Source organism: Stegostoma tigrinum, chromosome 11 (assembly GCF_030684315.1).
Source record: "Stegostoma tigrinum isolate sSteTig4 chromosome 11, sSteTig4.hap1, whole genome shotgun sequence".
Lineage (NCBI taxonomy): Eukaryota > Metazoa > Chordata > Chondrichthyes > Orectolobiformes > Stegostomatidae > Stegostoma > Stegostoma tigrinum.
Window position 1 is genome coordinate 12,580,028 of NC_081364.1, and position 19,687 is coordinate 12,599,714.

The window sequence follows — 19,687 nt, forward strand, 5'->3', positions numbered from 1 at the left end:
TGATATACTGGATGCTTTATTGCCAAGAAGGACAAGAATTGCCCTGCAAAAGAATTTAAAGAATTAATCACAGGAAAGGTATGTCTTCAAGCTGAAAGTTAAGGCCCAATGTGCAAGGAACAAATAAGCTACTTCTGATAAGAAGGCAAACTGCAGTCTTGCAGTTATTTGGATGAAAGGGCATTTTAAAAAAAATCATCATACATAACCTGGAGGATGAAAATCTGTATAAGGAATCGAACACTAGAACTCCACCTTTAGCAGAACTTCAAAGTACAACACTGTACAAGGATCAAGCCCCTGGACACTTCCAGAGACAGATACTTCTGGTTGAAATCCTGACCAGGTTCCACAATTAATTGGGTAAGAGCTAAGGTGAGTTGTGAGACTTAACTTGCTTACTTTTAGGGGTCTTATTTTGGTTGTTACATGCAATAAAGTTCAAATCATTGTTTCAGTACTTGATTGTGAAGTTTCTTAATAAGTAGCCAAATTAAAGGTAACTTGTGGTGATTTACCCATGATATTTTCTTTTTGGATCATCTGTATACCTTACCCAAAGTTATATACCCAGCAAATGGTGTACATATATTTAAGAGAGTTGACAAAAGTATCAGGGCAGTTGAGAGTGTTGTTATATAAATACAAGTTTGTAATTGATGGGCTAAGACATGGCCAAAACAAATTAAATTCTGGCTTTCAATACGGAATTGGATAAATAATTAAAAAGATAAAGCTGGGAAAGGTAGGGGACTCATAGGATACATTTTATAATGGGTGTAAGCAAGCACAATGGACCGAATCAACTCTTCAGTGCGGAATTATTTCACTATTCGACATGACACTGCAACTTGAACTGAAACAAAGGTCCACAACTGGATAATTTTTGTTATTTCTTTTAAGGTTAATTTTCTTTCCCTTTGTGAATCCTCTTTGAAAGTTGTTGCGAACCCTGATGAAAACTGAGTGAGTGCAAGAGCAGCTGTAATAACTTTGACAGGGCTCTGCAGCAACCATTGCTGCCTCACAGCTTATCATCCCATCATTTCAGATTGTTTCAGGTCTAAAATACCCACTTTCAAAAGCCCTGTGTTATAGGATCTCATGGATTCTTTATCACAGGGAGCATTTCAATTTCTCTTCTATAAGCATCAAAGTTTTGTGAGAAATATGTGGCCTGCTATGACCAAAAGAAGAATATATTCAAGTGTACACACGGACAATATGATTATATTGAACAATAAGTCATACAGTCATATAGCATGGAAACGAACCCTTTGGTTCAACTCGTCCATGCCAATCAAGTTTCCCAAAACAAAACTAGTCCCACTTGCCTGTGCTTGGCTCATATACGTCTAAACCTTTCCTATTCATGCACCTATGCAAATGTCTTTTAAATGTTGTAACTATAGCTGCATCTGCCACTTCCTATGGCAGTTCATTATACCTACAAACCACCCTCTGTGTGAAACGTTGCCCCTCAGGTTCCTTTTAGATCTTTCTCCCCTCTCCTTAAAAATATGCGCCCTAGTTTTGAACTCCCTCACCTCTAGGGAAAAGACTTTTGCTATTCACCTTAGCTATTCCCCTAAAGGTTTTATAAACCTCTGTATGGTCACCACTCAACTTTCTATGGTCCAGTGATAAAGGTTCCAGCCAATCCAGTCTCTCCTTATAACTCAAGCCCTCCAGCCCTGGCAACATCCACGTAAGTCTTTTCTCCAATTTAATAATATCCTTTCTATAGTAGGGCAACCAGAACTGTATATAGTACTCAAAAAATGGCCTCAATGTCCTGTACGACCTCAACATGACGTCCCAACTCCTATATTCAATGGTCTGAGGAATGAAGGTCAGTGGTTAACGGTCAGGGTTAGGGCTTCTTAACCATTCTGTCAGATAGGGTCTATTTGCAAAACCACAACATTCTACTTTAGGGCGTGAAGAGCCCAAAAGGCTTTCTGATCACCTCATAGTGTGTCATGATACATTAAAGATGACATAGTCTTCCCTTAAATGAATGAATCTACAAAGGACTGGATCATGTTTGAAGAAAACAGATATATTACCACCTGAAAAACAGATATTCTAAAGCAGCTGCATTAATACTGCAGGGTACCAAACTGCTCAATAATAATCTCTCTAAGCCACACAGCCAAGTAGTAACATCAATTGCCAACACAAGTTGCTCCTTTTAAATTGCTGCATATGTTACCATCATACACTCATAAAGATATAGAGCGCAGAAGCAGACTCTTTGGTCCAACTTGTCTGCGCTGACCAAATATCCTATATAAATCTAGCCCCATTTGCCAGCATTTGGCCCATAACCCTCTAAACTCTTGCTATTCATAGAGCCATCCAAATGCCTTTTAAATGTTGTAATTGTACCAGCCTCCACCACTTCCTCTGGTAGCTATTTCCAGACACATATCATCCACTGTGTGACAAGGTTGCCCCAAAAGTCCTTTTATATCTTCTCCCTTTTACCTTAAACATATGCCCTCTAGTTTTGGACTCCACCATCCCAGAGAAAAGGCCTTGCTTATTTACCATATCCATGCCCCTCATGATTTTATAAACCTCTATAAGGTCACCCCTCAGCCTCCGATGCTCCAGGAAAAATAGCCCCAGCCTATTCAACCTCTCCCTATAGCTCAAACCCTCCAACTCTGGCAATATCCTTGCAAATCTTTTCCAAACCCTTTCTATATTCACAACGTCCTTCCTATAGCAGGGAGACCAGAATTACATGCAATACATCAAAAGTGCCTAAACCAATGTCCTGTATAGCCGCAACATGATCTCCTAACTCCTGTACTCAATGCACTGACCAATAAAGGCAAGCATACCAAATGCCTTCCTCATGATGCTATCCACCAGAGACTCCACTTTCAAGGAACTATGAACCTGTACTCCAAGGTCGCTTTGTTGAACAGTACTCCTCAGGGCCTCACCATTAAGTGTATAAATCCTGCCCTGATTTGCCTTTCCAAAAATGCAACACCTCAAATTTATCTAAATTAAACTCCATCTGCCATTCCTTGGCCCACTGGCCCATCTGATCAAGATCCTGTTGTACTCTGAGGTAGCCTTTTTCGCTGTCCACTACACCTTCAATTTTGGTGTCATCTGCAATTTTACTAATCATATCTCCTATGTTGTGTAGGTGACTAAGCTGAACTGCTGTTTACAAACTCAAGATAATACCATAGGTCAAATTGTAGAATTAGAATTACAATTAGATTTTATTGTCACATATACTCAAGTATAGGAATACATGAGTACAATGAAAAGTGTACAAGTCTGAGCAATGTGGGCTACGGTAAAACTTGTAGAAGAATCAGGTGAGAAGTTTGGTAAGGCCTATCTTAACATAGAGACCTTTCTTCTGCACCATTTAGGCATTTGCTGAGTGGCAAGGCAAGTTTCTCACTAGGCATCGGTGAGTTTCCAATTAAGGGGGATTATCTCTTGTTAAATATCTTACTAACATCTCAAGTCATCTCATTAATATTCAGCTTCCTATCTTATCAAACATGCCAAACAAGCTGGATATTGAGAATTCTCCATGTGGAAGTCAGAGTGAATACCTGGCAACTTCAACTCACCGCTCGCTCTGAAGGACTTCCATGTTAGGCATCGCATACCAACATCTCACAGCATACTCCATGTCCACTGGCCACATACACCCTATGTCCACAGACATTGGTTTCTGACATATGTAAGCTACAAAAACCCTCACGACACATCTCCAGTCCACTTACGTGACAGCTCTGCACTGCAGTGATGTAATAGCTGTGAGGCTGCAGTAAGGGCACTTTGCACAAAGGGTTATCCACTCAGCTCATGGATTGGTCAGGTTTCACCTCCAAGCTCTTTGGGTACTGTCATGGTGTGCACTCAATCTGAGCCCACTGTGATGCTCACAGCATCCCTTACTGCCTTGCAATTTGCTCCATCAGCTAGAGATACCAGGCTCACATTATTTGTCTTGCCTTGCCATATACAGGCAGGAAACTTATCATAGTTGTTGGAAAACCTCATGCAAGTCAAAGACGATAGCTATGATCAGTGGGTCCTTGCACAGTTAGTCCAGGGTAGCATCCGATACCTGTCCAGGGATCGGAGATGGTGTTCAGTTGGTCAGTCAGGATGCTCTCTGAATGAAGGATTAGGAGCCAAATGTTGGGAAGCTCACCACCTGTTTTGCATCTTTGTGCCCTATTGTAGTCTGTTCTACTCTCAGAAAGTGTCAGAGGCATCCATTACAGAATATGAAAATGGTGGCACAAGTGTTACTTTTGGCACAGGTGTAGAAATATTCCACATGAGTGAGTAGGCAGTTCAGAGGGCATCCAGGTGTTTGAGTGGGTGAAGGCAATTGGGAAATATGTTGCAGGCAATATTAAGAGTGATACAGCACAATCCTTGGTGGGAGGTGGGTACAGTAGCAGTTAATATGAGGTAACAGAGACACTTATGCTGATGGAATGAATAAAGTTCACTGTACTTCTTCCTACAGTGTTGGCATTTCTCCAGACATCTGATACTGCAATCTTTATCACGGTTGAATGATCTGATGCTATGGCCTCCATAGCTGGTCTTAGGGAATACGATGCCCTACGCTAGCAACACCAGGTCAACCAGCATTCTTCCTGCACAGCAGGGTACCAATTTACTCACTTGCCATGTCTGGATCAAATGACAGGAATTGTACCAGGCAGCTCTAGACTGACAGATACATAACATGTTTTTAAAGTTGGCATAGGTGCAAGGTGTACCAGTTCACTGGCAGATTATTCTGGGTCTACTGTTCCGGGAACAGTGCATAGTAAGACAGGACTAGAACTGGACGAGAAGGAAAGCAGTGGAGTGCGCAGGAAGTTAATGAGGTAAATTTTGTAAGATATGACAAGAAATCTCACTAGGTCTTGCAGTGAGAATCTCTCCAAAAAATAACTTTATATAACTTGCGCTTACCCAAAAATCAGCCCCATGTCTCTAACATCTTACAAAATTTTCAAACTTTGTACAGTCAAACTACAGTTTTACTTGTAACATCAATCCATATTCTGTGGAATTGCGCATTAATCTAGTGTAGAGTTCATGTAAAGGAAGGTTCCATTTTTGAGGGAGGGGTTGGCGGTACAATTGGAGCAGGGTACTTAATCATAATTAATTTCACATTTAAACACAAGAAATCCTGTCCCTGTGCAGTCCTATTAAATGTTTGCCATTAATGTGAATATGTAATTATTGTGTGAAGGTTTAATTACACTGTAACAAGTTTACGGGCGGTCCCACTATAAATAAGGATTTAAAATTGAAGAAGTTGACATAAAATGTAACTGTTTAGGACCCAAGTTTGAACCGTTAACATATAAAAATTTCTAACTTTGCTGTCTTATCTCAGCCTCACCTCTAGCTTTTCTTTTAGAGTAAGTTTCCTGTTTTATCTGTTTTTGAACTAGTTTCAGCTATTGGAAACTATTTTTTAACTATTACAACTACTAATTTTTGATTTATATTTAAGAAATCATTTCAAGAAAATCACGAAATTTTCTATGACAACATTCAAAATTCGATCTACTGTACACACATTAAAGGAACAGAAGTAACGATTTATGCAATCACAAAATAATATAAATTCAGCATGTTTAAAATATAGCTGCATAGTTTTCTTCATTCACTTCCTCTGCCCTCCCACATTGAGCCTCTGACTAATGAGAGCCAGAATATGTCTTGAACATGTGGCAATGCTCCTCTTGTAACTGGACACTGGGAGGGGTCACTTTCTTTTGCTTCTTTTGAATACTTTGACCTTTCCCTCCCTCTAACTATACAGTCAAGATGAAAAAAATACACTTAATATTTGTGTGCATTTATCAACAAAATGAACGGCTCAGTTCTGGAGGAAACGCTCATGGACCCTACAGCACCTGCTCTATAACTGCGAATACTGTGTACTTGATAACACAATGAGAACTTGCAATCTGCAACTTAAACGCTATCTCTTCAAGTTTCAAAAGTGAGCTGTGTCTATTTAAATTGTATTTTACCAGAACAGTGGAAAAATAAATGCCTCAATAGAACAGTATATTGATTGTGCCAAGCAACTGAGCCAACAGCACAAAATTTTTTTTGAACATATGAGTATACTCCTTTACAGCTGCACTCAATTGGAAAAATGAGAACCGTAACAAATATGCAGTCCCGTAAAAAACATAAAGATATACACAGAATTGGGTTATTGTTCTGTAATGTACTCATTATGTTACATTGTACCTTCAGGGAAAAACATTGTGGTAGCTGTAGAGTGTTGTAATCTTATCAATAACATTTCATCACAGCAGCATAGGATACGCTTTCTGATTAATGCATTCATTGCACATTACAGGACAAACTACAGCAACTATGGTACTTCCACATATTACAATAATGGCTACATGGTATGCCATTAGATTTGAAGCGTTTTGAGTGTTCCAAGGATATAACAAGTGTTTTGCAAAATGTTAATTCCTCGGGTAAAGAGAAAACTGTGGCTTATGAAATTCTTACAGCTGCAGAAGGAGGAAAGGTGCGTTAACTCCTTATAGTTAGAATTCTTAAAACTTATCTGTTCATTTGAAGGATGGGCTTTACTGCAAAGCAAACATTTATTGCCTTAGTGTTGCTGGGAAGGCAGTGAGCTGAGACTGAAGGTCTCCAGGATGTAGGTGAAAGATTTAGCAGAGGGTGGAAAATACTTCAGAAAGGGAGGGGCAGCGGACAGAAATTCTGGACCTCATAGAAACCAATGGGTTTAAAAAAAAACAAATAAAAACAAAATACTGTGGATGCTACCATTCTGAAGCAGACATACAAAATTCTTGAGAAATTCAGCAGGTCTGACAGCATCTATGGAGAGAGAAACAGAGTTAATGTTTCCAGTCTGGTACGACTACTTTATTTCAGACTTGAACGTGGGCCTTTGGTACCGGTACTTAGGAACAATACCAGCATGCTACACTTCTATGTACAACCTTCCCATGTAAATAGATTGAACTAGTACCCTTCGAGTCAACAATATAGTCAGACATTTCAAACTTTTGGAATGGAGAGAAGGGTTTCAGCAATAAAGGCAATAATAACACATATATTTATTGGCCTGTTGAATAGACTACTCGGCTGTGTTCCTTTTTAGTATATTCTTCGTATATCAATTGGCAATACACAGGCCTATGTGCAGTTTGCTGCCTTTCTACATTCAGTGCATTTTCAAGCTACATCTTCCTGAGATTATCCTGACTATTGCCAAACATAAAACGGGGCAGCATGGTGTTTCAGTGGTTAGCACTGCTGACTCACAGCACCAAGGGTTCGATACCAGCCTTGGGTGATCATCTGCGTGGAGTTGCAGGTTCTCCCCATGTTAGCATGGGTTTCCGCTACGTGCTCTGGTTTCCTCCTGCAGTCCAAAGATGTGCAGGTTGGATGGTCATGGTAAATGCAGGATTATGGTGATGAGGTAAGGGGCTCGGTCTGGGTGGGATGCTCTTCGGATGGTTGGTGCAGACTCAATGGGATTCTGCACTGTAGGGATTCTATGATGCGGAGTACCAGTCACCAGCAGAAACCAACTTAAAATGATAAAACAAAGTTAATTTAATCCATCTTAAAACACCCTGAAATCTTCCCACTATATTGTTTGTTAAATGATGCCATAGTTATTGGGCAAAATCATATGCGTCTGAGTGATGTGGGTTATGCTGAGATCTGTGGCAGAAGAGGATGGAAGGTGAGGACCACCTTGATATCAGGAGCTTTTTGCTGCATCTTTTATGCTTTTACCAACTGCATGTTTCTCATTCGGCAGTGGAAAGTTGCCAATTAGGAGGAATTATAGCTTATTAATAGTATATTGAGGCTACAACTCATTTGATTCGTATTCAACTTCCTTATCTTACCAAATGTGCCAAACAAGTTCACTGTTAAAAATTCAAAGTGCAAGTTATTGTGGGTACCCAGCAACTGCCTCCACATTACTCAGCACCAAACAGCATCTTAGCGCATGATAGGTGGCCACAGGCTGTATGCACCCCTCATCAACAGACAGTAGCACCCGACACTTGCCAATTCCGCATGACTGTCATAGTTCCTTTCCAATCCACCTGTAGGTTGCTTAGGAAGTACAGACTAGCATGGCAGGGCGCACTGGGAACTAGCATTTAATGTTTGCTACAAGGACACTTTACATCCAGACTGGCACCAGTTCACAGACTAAAAACCATATATCAGGGCTGTTCGATCGCTGTCTTGGTGTTTGCTCACTTTGTACCTACCAGCATGCTCAAATGTATCCATACCTTGCCTCGCCATGTTATTCTATGCCATTTCAGCTAGAGCACATTTATTTCACCAGATGACCATGTTGGCGACTGGGTGCAGACTACTCCTCCATCTAGACAAAATGGCGGGGGCAGGGAGGGTACAGGAGATAGTAACTCAAGTGGTGAAGCTATCAGAAGGTCCCAGTACTGTCAGTCACAGGCACCTTCAAGGGACTTAAGTCAAAGCAGTTTTCCCAATTAGGATTGTAGGGTGAACATCAGTAGTCAAAAGAATCACATATACTCAATTACGGAACTGCAAATACAGCAGTCAGGGGTCTGGTCAGTCCTGCCTAAAGGCTACTCATTGAAGTTGGTCGGAGACAGTATATTGAGGAGAGTTTGGTAAGAAGTGGTGAGAAATCACACCAGACATCACAGTGAGAATCCTTCCAAAAACTCAACGCAATTCACATTTAGCCAAAAAAAAGTTAAGATTCAACCATGGAATGTTTATCACTCTCTAAGTGAAGAATTTCATTACATCTGTCCCTAAATGATCTTTTACTAGTTTGAACCTGAGTCACCTTTTCTGTTTAAATTGAAAGTAGTACTTCACATTAACAGTTTTTATACTCTTTTTCCTTAAACTAAAAACCAAAAGAACTGCGGATGCTATAAATTAGGAACAAAAACAAAGTTGCTGGAAAAGCTCAGCAGGTCTGGCAGCATCTGTGGAGGAGAAAACAGATTAACGTTTTGGGTCCGGTGACCCTTCCTCAGAACTTCCTCAGAGTTTTGGAGAAGGGTCACTGGACCTGAAACATTAACTCTGTTTTCTACTTCACAGATGCTGCCAGACCTGCTGAGCTTTTCCAGCAACTTTGTTTTTGATTTATTTTCCCTTAAACTGTTGGTTTCTGTTGTAATCTTTAATATGTCCGGGTCTATTCACCAAAAAGCAAAAGACATTCAATCAATAAAAATGGAACTGAGAAGAACCATGAAGCTGGTCCCTAGCTTCAAGCATCTAACTTATGAAGAAACTTAGCCCATGTAGAAAACAGTAGCATGTCCTCATTTCAATTGAAATTATGTGGCAAAACTCAGGAACAACCAACAACGCAACTGTAGTTTGCTTTTTATTGACAAGAAAACTATATATATCAGGAAGCTTCATAAGCTAAGCAAATGGATGTGATGACTGCAAAATGGTGTACTTGGCTCAGTTTTCATTTGCTCTCCTTTAAGATAGCCGTGATGCATGCTGTAAAAGTAAACAGCAAGTCTATAGTGCAAATTTAATTGTCATGTACAAATTAATTTTACAGATTGCACGGCTCTAACAATGCTGTCAGGAGTAAGAGTAGGCAAGCATTATAAAATACACAAAATCCAGTACTGCTTGATTGAACAATTAAATGATTAATTCCAGTCAAGTAAATTTTACAGCTCCTTTGAGAAATCCTGACAGTTAATTAAAATTATTCACATATAATTTCATTATATGTTTGCCTTACCGCCAAACTGCACCTGGCTGGTAAAATTTGAAACAGGGCAACAATTTTGGGGGTGGCCGGAGAATATAACACCTAAGTTTTTATATAGAGCTCTGGGAGATCAGTGAGGTGCTATTATTTACTCACTAGATTTTTAACATAAAGCAAGCAGAGGGCTGGCTGTTCTTTATACAAGTTAATAATTAAGCAGAGACCACAGTGGGGAGAGATGATTCGTGGGGAGAGATGATTCTCCTTCCTGGATCACATTCTGAGAATGAAATTATTTCCATGGCATCTTTACGTTCAATGCACTTTTTCACTGTGAGAGCCTTGAAGACATAGTTAAATGAAAAAATACATACAATACCCTCTCCATACACTCATAAGACGCTTACTAAATCAAAATACTAAAACTTCTGATGAAACAAAATTCTTTAGGTTCCCCCCAGAAGCGCCAGAGAGTCACCTTTTCTCAGTGGGTACAAAGGCTATAAAACCTTGCTGGAAACATGTCTGACATTTTGGTTCAGAGATAGTGGAACTGCAGCTGCTGGAGAAACTGAGATAACAAGGTGTAGAGCTGGATGAACACAGTAGGCCAAGCAGCATCAGAGGAGCAGGAAAGCTGATGTTTCGGGCCTAGACCATTCTTCAGGCCCGAAACGTCAGCTTTTGTGCTCCTGGGATGCTGCTTGGCCTGCTGTGTTCATCCAGCCTCACATTTTATTATCTTGGATTCTCCAGCATCTGCAGTGCCCATTATCACTCTCTTCAATATTGTCAGTTGTGTTGACAGTTACTAAAAAAAATAACAGAGTAGCATAGAACACTAACAGGCCCTTGGATGTTGTATCGAACATAACACCGAATTAAACTAATTCCTTCTGCCTGCCCTTGGTCCACATCCCTCTATTCTTTGCATATTCATGTTTATCTAAAAGTCTCTTAAATGCCCCTATCTTATCTGCCTCCACCACCACCCCTGGCAGTGTATTCCAGACTCCTACCACTCTTTGTGTAAAATACTTGCCCTTCACATCTCCTTTAAAATTTCCCCCTCTTACCTTAAATGCATGCCCACTAGTTTTAGACATTTCCACTCTGGGAATAACATTCTGACAGTCAACCCTATCTATGCATCTCATAATTTTATCTACTTCTATCAAATCTCCCCTCAGGCTCCACCTATCCAGAGAAAACAATCCAATTTTTTTCCTAGCCTCTGCTTATAGCTCCTACCTTCTAATTCAGACAGCATCCTTGTAAGCCTCTTCTGCACACTGTCCAAAGCCTCCATATCCTTCCTGTAATGTGGTGACCAGAACTGAACGCAATACTGTAACTGTGGCCTAACCAAAATCGTATAAAGCTACAACGTGACATCCTGACTTTTGTACTCAGGACCCTGATCAATAAAAGCAAGCATGCTGCACACCTTCGTTTCCACCATATCTACGTGCATGGGCACTTTCAGGCAGCTATGGACTTGAACCCCAAGATCCCTCTATACATCAATGCTGTTCAGTGTCCTGCCATTAACTGCAAACTTTTCTTTAACATTTGATCTCTCAAAGAGCAGCACCTCACACATACCCAAATTAAACTCCATCTGCCACTTCTCCAACCATATCTGCAATTGATCTACATCCTGCTGCATCCTTTGACAACCTTCTGCAATATCCACAACTCCAACGATCTTTGCATAGTCTGCAAACTTACAAACCCATCTACCTACATTTTCATCTAAGTCATTTATACATGTCACAAACAGCAGAGGTCCCAGTACGGATCCCTGCAGAACGCCACTAACCACAGACCACCAGCCTGGAAAAGCATCCTTACACCACTACCCTCTGCCTTCTATGGGCAAGCCAATTTTGAATCCACATGGCCAAGTCACCATGGATCCCATGCATCTTAATCTTCTGGATGAGCCTACATGAGGGACCTTGTCAAAAGCCTTACTAAAATCCATGTAGACAACATCCACTGCTCTACTGTCATAGGTCACCTTAGTCACCTCCTTAAAAAATTAAATCAAGTCAGTAAGGCATGACCAACCCTGCACAAAGCCATGCTGACTGTTCCTAACTAGAGATAGGTCATGTTTTTCCAAATGAATGTAAATCCTATCCCTATGAATTCTCTCCAATAGCTTCCCAACCACCAATCTGAGCCTCACCGGTCTAAAGGTTTCCTGGATTATCCCAATTCCCTTTTTGAACAGAGGAGCAACATTAGCTACTTGCCAGTTGTCCAGGACCCTCCAGTGGCTAATAAGGATATCAAAATCTTGGTCAAGGCCCCCGCAATCTCCTCTTTTGCCTCTCTCAATAATCTGGAGTAGATACTCTTGGGCCCAGGGGACTTATCCACCTTAATGCTCTTCAAGAGACCTAACACCACTTATTTTTTGATCTCAAAATGCTTTAGCAATTTAGCATGTTCCACACAAATCTCACTATCCTCCACATCCTTCTCCTGGGGAAGAATACTGAAACAAAGTACTCACTTAGGATCGCCCCCACATCCTCTGTCTCTAAGCACAAGTTCCCTCCTGTATCCTCGAGTGGTCCTACCTTCTCCCTAGTTATGTCTTTTTTTAGTGTATGTATAGAGTGCCTTGGGATTCTCTATAACCCTACTTGGCAAGGCCATTTCATGACCCCTTCTTTCCTGCTTTCTTTACATTCCTCACAAGCCCTGTCCATTTTTAGCTTCCTAAACCTTACGTATGTTTTGTTTTTCCTTTTGACTTAAGTCACAACCTCCCTTGTTATCCAAGTGTCTCTTACCTTGACATCCTTGTTCTTCCTCCTTACTGGAACTACTAACACAATTTAGGCAAAACTAATGCAGCTTACAAATGTGAAGAACACTTGATTTTTTGACTTGGATCTTGATAGGCATCTGGTCTCCATAATGAGTTCAACAACTTAGAACTTCTGCCTCCATTTTGTTTTATGAGCTTTTAATTTTGCTGGTTTACTTTTTCTTATCTTCAATTTAATCCCTTGCTTTGCATTTAACTGTTGCCCTACAGTCATTCATACCTCACTTTGACACATCTTTTATTTCTTTGTCCTCTACCACAAAATCTTTAGGTGTTTAATTTCACCTGTCCTCCATCTATTCACAGTTATTTCCTTTTATTCTTTGTTGCCTCCTACTCACTTTCACTTGTTCAAATCTACTTACCATTGGGAGAAAAATATGCGGAGATAGAGTCTGCAAGGATAACTAGGGTTAAGTGAGTACCAAAATTTGGCAGATGGAGCATACAGATAATGTGAACTTGTCCACTTTGTGAAGAATGGCAAGTTGTACATACTATTTAAATAGAGAGGCATTGCAAAATTTGGTATTTTGGTATTTTAAAATACTGGGATCTAAGCATCTTTTGCATGAATTACACACTTAGTATGCAGGAACAGCAAGTGATTTAGGAAGGCAGATGGAATATTCTTGCTTATTATAAGGTAAATGGAATATAAAGGAAGGGAAGTTTAACTGCAGCTTTACAGGGTGAGACCACATCTGGAGTGCTGCGTACAGTTTTGATCTAAAAAAAATTAACTGATTCACAACATGTTCAGCTGTTTATTTGACACATTCTTGGGATGAAAGTGTTATCACACAAAGAAACATTAAACCTATACTCATTGCAGGTCAGAAGAATGAGAGATATTAAAATATACAAGATCTTGAAGGGTCTGCAGAGCATGGATTCCAGTAGGATATTTTCCTCTGTGAGGAGACCATAGCTAGGTAACGAAGTTTGGGAACAAATAGAGTCCTTCTTAAGACAAAGATGAGGAGAACTTTATGTTCTCTGAGGGTTGTCTGAATGTGGAATTTTCTTCACCAGTAGATAACAGAGGCTATCAAGTCTAAAGTGGATCATTTTTTTGATGGAGATGGGAGTTAAGGATTATTGGGGAGCCGGGGGGGGTGCGGTTAGGAGGGCAGACAGGAAATAGAGCTCAGACCATGACAATATCAACCATGATCTATTGAATGATGGTGCAGGCCAGAAGGGCCAAATAACCCCTTCCTACCCCTGTGTTCCTATGAAACATTAATTCCATTCCTCTACATGGAAGCTGCTGAGTATTTAAATGCTGTCAGTTTTTATTTTAAGCAAACCAACATCCTTTTTAACATTTTAAATTCAGCAAAAGTGGGCAATTTCCAAAGCAATTCTGCCATAAGTTCTAGCTCAGGTATTATCTTCCCTCCCGTTCATTTCTAATCGCATTAACCTTCAAGTGAAAGTCAGCTTTATTTCGCTGAATTAAATGAGATGATGCTGTGTTTTAATCTGAATTGCATCATACGTATTACTGTTGATTGTTTTGATGAATCATTATTTACTTTCCAGCACTATTGCACAATCCAACTCATGGGATAATCTACTGAAAAACAAAACTTGAACCCTTCAGAACAGTTTATCATATAGTTAGACTTAAAGATCAGTGATAAAAGCAGTTCTGTCAAATTTCTGTTGGAAGAGTCAAAAAGATCATACGGCATTAATCCCCTAACCCCACCATCATAAAAATGTACATACTATCTCATCATAACTCATGCACTTCAAGGCAAATTGACAGCATCACTAAATCGAACTGCACCCTTGTATTATTCATGGATGATGCACACCTTATTCATTATTAAGTGCAGCATGTAGCACAATCTTTTGCTGAAAGTTCCTCTCAACAGGAAATAGCAAAGAAAATGTGATCGTTGCTCATCACTCTGCTGGTGACTGACACTGCTAGAAGCAAAGTGAGTTCTCTTGGTTAATTAATATTTTAACTGGAGGCCCAACTGCGTTGTGGGCAGGTAACACAATGCTCAGTCATGAATATTTATTCAAAGTCTACCTGATGAGTACAGTCAAACAGCACCCACCTGACACCCTACCTCTTTTACAATCAATCACACCCTTCACGATGGAATCAGAGTTCAAACAATTGGGTAACATGAGCTTGGGACATACATAAGAAGGGATCGATTTCAATCCTTACACAATATGACAGCAGGCCACATGACTATATTCACACCATTACTGACAAAACAACAACATCTTAGCAATGTAATACAAACCTATTGGAGTTAATATGATGATATCATTGCCTTCCATTGTCAGTTGAGAGGGATCATCATTTGTTATTGAAGACGTCTTAAGATTTTGGTGGACAACTCAACAGGAAGATGTCAAATAATGGACAAAAACAAAGTTGCTGGAAAAGGTGAGAAGGTCTGGCAGCATCTGTGAAGGAGAAAACAGAGTTAACGTTTCGGGTCCGGTGACCCTTCCTCCAAACTGAGGCTCTGAGGAAGGGTCACCAGACCCAAAACGTTAACTCTGTTTTCTCCTTCACAGATGCTGCCAGACCTGTGAGCTTTTCCAGCAACTGTGTTTTTGTTCTTGATTTACAGCATCCACAGCTCTTTTGGTTTTTATGTAGATGTCAAAAGATACTTTAGAGAACTGCAGTTAGTGGGGAGAAAATGCAATGCGTACTAAAAATACTGGATACAACTGAGTACTTAAAAATTAAAAACAGTAAAACATTAGCATTTGCTTATCTTAGTCTATCTGCTTCTGTCCTTATTCATGATAGAAACATGGAAAATAGGAGGGGTAAAGGCCATTGAGCCCTTTGAGCCTGCTCCACCATTCAATACAATCATGGCTGATTAAACAACTCATTACCCTGTTCCTGCTGTCAACCCATATCCTGTGATCCCTTTAGCCCTGAGTATCATATCTAACTCCTTGAAAACAATGAATCAGTCTGGTGAATCAGTGACATGGCTGCTTCAGGCCATAGGCAGGAGATCACTTTTGTGCATACATTTCTCCCCACACCTGCCACCCCGGAAAGTTTTTCCTATATTATTTCTTTCCTTGAAACCTCCCATGCAACAATCTGCATTCAGAGGGTAACCAAGAATTTGCCTAAGCAGGTGTTGAAAGTAAAAAACAGTTCAACAGGAATCTGCTTGGGCATTTGAAGGAAATAAACTTGCAAGGTCATGTGGTTGGTGAACTGGACCAACTAGATTTCTTCATGGAACGCCTGCATGGAGTAACTGGTTTACTTTTTACCACAAATGATTCTATGACAGGTAATATGATTTCTGATCACAGTTAATGATAGTCTAGCGATTTTGGTGGGTGGCTGTGAATAGCTACAAAGACAACTTCCACAATCCCCTTCCCTCCTAGTTCCGAATCTCTATCTTGCTATTTGATACCTCATCACTGCATTGGTAAAGAAAACTGGTGGAACTCACAATATATAGGAAAACTACCAAACCAAATCATTCTAAAGGAGACACAACTAAAACTGCAGTCAAAGGCACAAAGACTCCAAACTGTCTTTAACTCAAAATGTAATGTTTTGAACTTCCACTTATTGGCAATGCACCATCAGAATGTAGTCTACTATAATTTTTAAAGTAAATTCTACATGAACAAATTCATGACTGTTGCCACAAGTTATTCGACAGATTGAAGCTTAATTTATATTGAGACATGTTTATATTGCAGCATGTACATGTGGTCCATGTGTAGATCTGGAGTAAACAACAGCTTCCAATGATCATGGGATATAGAAAGTTTATAAAATGTGAAACTTTGATACTAAATAGCACAAATTACAATAGGGTCTATTTGATTTTAAGAAACTGTTTGCAACTTCACAAAAACAAGCTTAACACACCGAGGGAATACTGTGTATTAACAGAACATCATGCGTTCCTTGAACCTTGTTGCCATTACACAGAAGACTTAAGAACAGCACATTCAATCTAATAGATATATAACAATGTTTCATTCTACAAAAGCTTCCTCTAACTCTTCTTTGACCTTCGGAATTATCATCTAGATTTTCCTCCATCAGAATTATTTTACTTCCCTTAAATGTACTTACAGCAGGGCCCATTTGATTTTAAGAAACTGTTTGCAACTTCATAAAAATGACCTTAACTCACTTTGGGAATATTGTGTATTAACAAGGCATCAATTGCTCCTTAAACTTTGTTGCCATTACACAGAATACATGAAAAAAACAGAGCAATCAATCCAATAGATATATGAAAGTGTTACATTCTACCAAAGCTTCTTCCAACTCCTCTTTACCTTATCAACATTATCATGTACGATTTTCCTTCGTCACGATTATCTAAGTTCGCTTAAATGCCTGTTATTTGCCTCAAACCCACTCTGATGGATAACAGAAAACACACACATAAATCTGAAGATTTTCTTGTGTTCCAAATCCTGATGTTTATAAACCCACCCCTTAACCTGAACTCTGTCATTCCAACAAGGGGAAAGATGGAAAGCCATATTTTTATGCCTTGCAGATATCTGATGTTCATTTTCAGTACTTTCATTGTTTATTTATTAAAGGAGAATACTTGTGGCATAACTGCTGTAGAATAAAGGCCATTGATGCTGCTTTTGGTGTCATGTTGTGTTAACATTTCCCCAATAAACTACGACCTGAAGGGATTTAATTTTCCATCAAAATGGAGACACGGAGCAAACTGCAAACAGACAAAAGAGTGATCTGACATTAAAAGAATATTACATAAAATAGGCTGCATATTTTGTCCCATTTTTGCATTTTAAGCCTCTTGCAAAGACAGAAGATGGCAAAATGAGACTTAAAGCCCACGTCCCTAAACCCTGCACCCACATTAAAGCCGCACAGATTATGATGGACACATAGAAGGGCCAATCAGCATGCGCCCCGCTGCCCGACAGTCCTTGTACACCAATTATCACGGGCCAGGGCTGGACTTCCGGCTCCAGCTTAAGGGTCTGAGGCGCCGGGTTTCCCAGCAACAGAAACAGAGAAACGAACCGGTCACTATTCAAACCAAATAGAGTCCGAGCATCCCGCTAACCGTTGTAAGAAATAGAGCATCGCCGAAATTAATGGTTAATTGGATGCTCTTACCGGGTATCCCTGTCTGATGCGACATTGTTAACGCGCTGCTTTGGACGATGATTTTTCAGAGAAAGAGACGTTGAGAGTAACGGGCCGCCCACAGGAGGCCGGCCGGTTGCGTAGGGGGCGTGGCTAGATTCGGGGCGGGGACACGCACATGGGCGGACCCAATTTCGGGCGGTTTTACAGAGGAGGGCGGGGCACGTCAGGGGCGAAATCAGAGATAATGGGAACTGCAGATTCCAAGATAATAAAATGTGAGGCTGGATGAACACAGCAGGCCAAGCAGCATCTCAGGAGCACAAAAGCTGACGTTTCGGGCCTAGACCCTTCATCAGAGAGGGGGATGGGGAGAGGGAACTGACCGAAGATGGAGAGTAAAGAAGATAGGTGGAGAGGGTGTAGGTGGGGAGGTAGGGAGGGGATAGGTCAGTCCAGGGAAGACGGACAGGTCAAGGAGGTGGGATGAGGTTGGTAGGTAGCTGGGGGTGCGGCTTGGGGTGGGAGGAAGGGATGGGTGAGAGGAAGAACCGGTTAGGGAGGCAGAGACAGGTTGGACTGGTTTTGGGATGCAGTGGGTGGGGGGGAAGAGCTGGGCTGGTTGTGTGGTGCAGTGGGGGGAGGGGATGAACTGGGCTGGTTTAGGGATGCAGTGGGGGAAGGGGAGATTTTGAAACTGGTGAAGTCCACATTGCAGCCATATGGCTGCAGGGTTCCCAGGCGGAATATGAGTTGCTGTTCCTGCAACCTTCGGGTGGCATCATTGTGGCAGTGCAGGAGGCCCATGATGGACATGTCATCAAGAGAATGGGAGGGGGAGTGGAAATGGTTCGCGACTGGGAGGTGCAGTTGTTTGTTGCGAACTGAGCGGAGGTGTTCTGCAAAGCGGTCCCCAAGCCTCCGCTTGGTTTCCCCAATGTAGAGAAATCAGCCTCAATGGGCGGGGATACCTTAGGGGGCGGAGTCACGTTTGAAGCCGAACAACTCTGCTGCAGCGCCCTCGCACGTTCACGTACAACCTCGCCTCACATTATACGCAAGCAGCGCGACATCTACCGGTCATATTACGGACACAACCCTCAGCCCGGCAGCTCGAGATTAACTCCAAACCTCACCTCCACAGAGTGCAACCCCTAACACTCACAGTGAGATCAACACTAACACCAACAGAGACATCACCCTCAACACCCACAGAGAGTTCAACTCCAACACGCACAGAGAGATCAACTCCAACACCCACAGAGATTAAGCTCAATATCCACTAGAAATCAACCTCCACACCCAGAGAGATCAAGTCCAATGTCCACAGGGAGATCAAATCCTTGTCTCTACAAGGAGATCAACTCCAATGCCTGCAGTGAGATCAAGTCAAGCCTCCGCCGAGAAATCAACCCCAATCCCCAAAGGGAGATTAACTTCAAGCCCAACAATGAAACAGGTGCAGAAAAATTTACCAGGTCTGGCAGCATCTGCAGAAAGAAAGACCATGACCATAAGACATAGGAGTGGAAGTAAGGCCATTCGGCCCCTCAAGTCCTCTCCGCCATTTAAATCATGGCTGATGGGCATTTCAACACCACTTCCCTGCACTCTCCCCGTAGCCCTTGATTCCTTTTGAGATCAAGAATTTGTCGATCTCTGCCTTGAAGGCATCCAACGTCCCGGCCTCCACTGCACTCTGCGGCAATGAATTCCACAAGCCCACCACTCTCTGGCTGAAGAAATGTCGTCTCATTTCAGTTTTAAATTTACCCCCTCTAATTTTAAGGCTGTGCCCACAGGTCCTAGTCTCCCCGCCTAACGGAAACAATTTTCTAGCGTTCACCCCTTCTAAACCATACATTATCTTGTAAGTTTCTATTAGATGTCCCCTCAACCTTCTAAACTCTAATGAGTACAATCCCAG

General features: G+C 41.1%; 1 protein-coding gene across 4 annotated transcripts in view; it reads right to left on the minus strand.

Annotated features, from left to right (window-relative positions):
- LOC125460291 (twinfilin-2) overlaps positions 1–17,926 on the minus strand; it is a 117,691-nt gene extending 99,765 nt beyond the window's left edge. For all 4 annotated transcript variants that reach the window (XM_048547604.2, XM_048547603.2, XM_059649767.1 and 1 more), the window contains exon 1: positions 17,791–17,926. In XM_048547604.2, coding sequence (XP_048403561.2) covers positions 17,791–17,815 — 25 coding nt within the window. In that variant the 5' untranslated portion in view covers positions 17,816–17,926. The remainder of the gene's footprint in view (positions 1–17,790) is intronic.
- Positions 17,927–19,687: the final 1,761 nt, after the last annotated feature.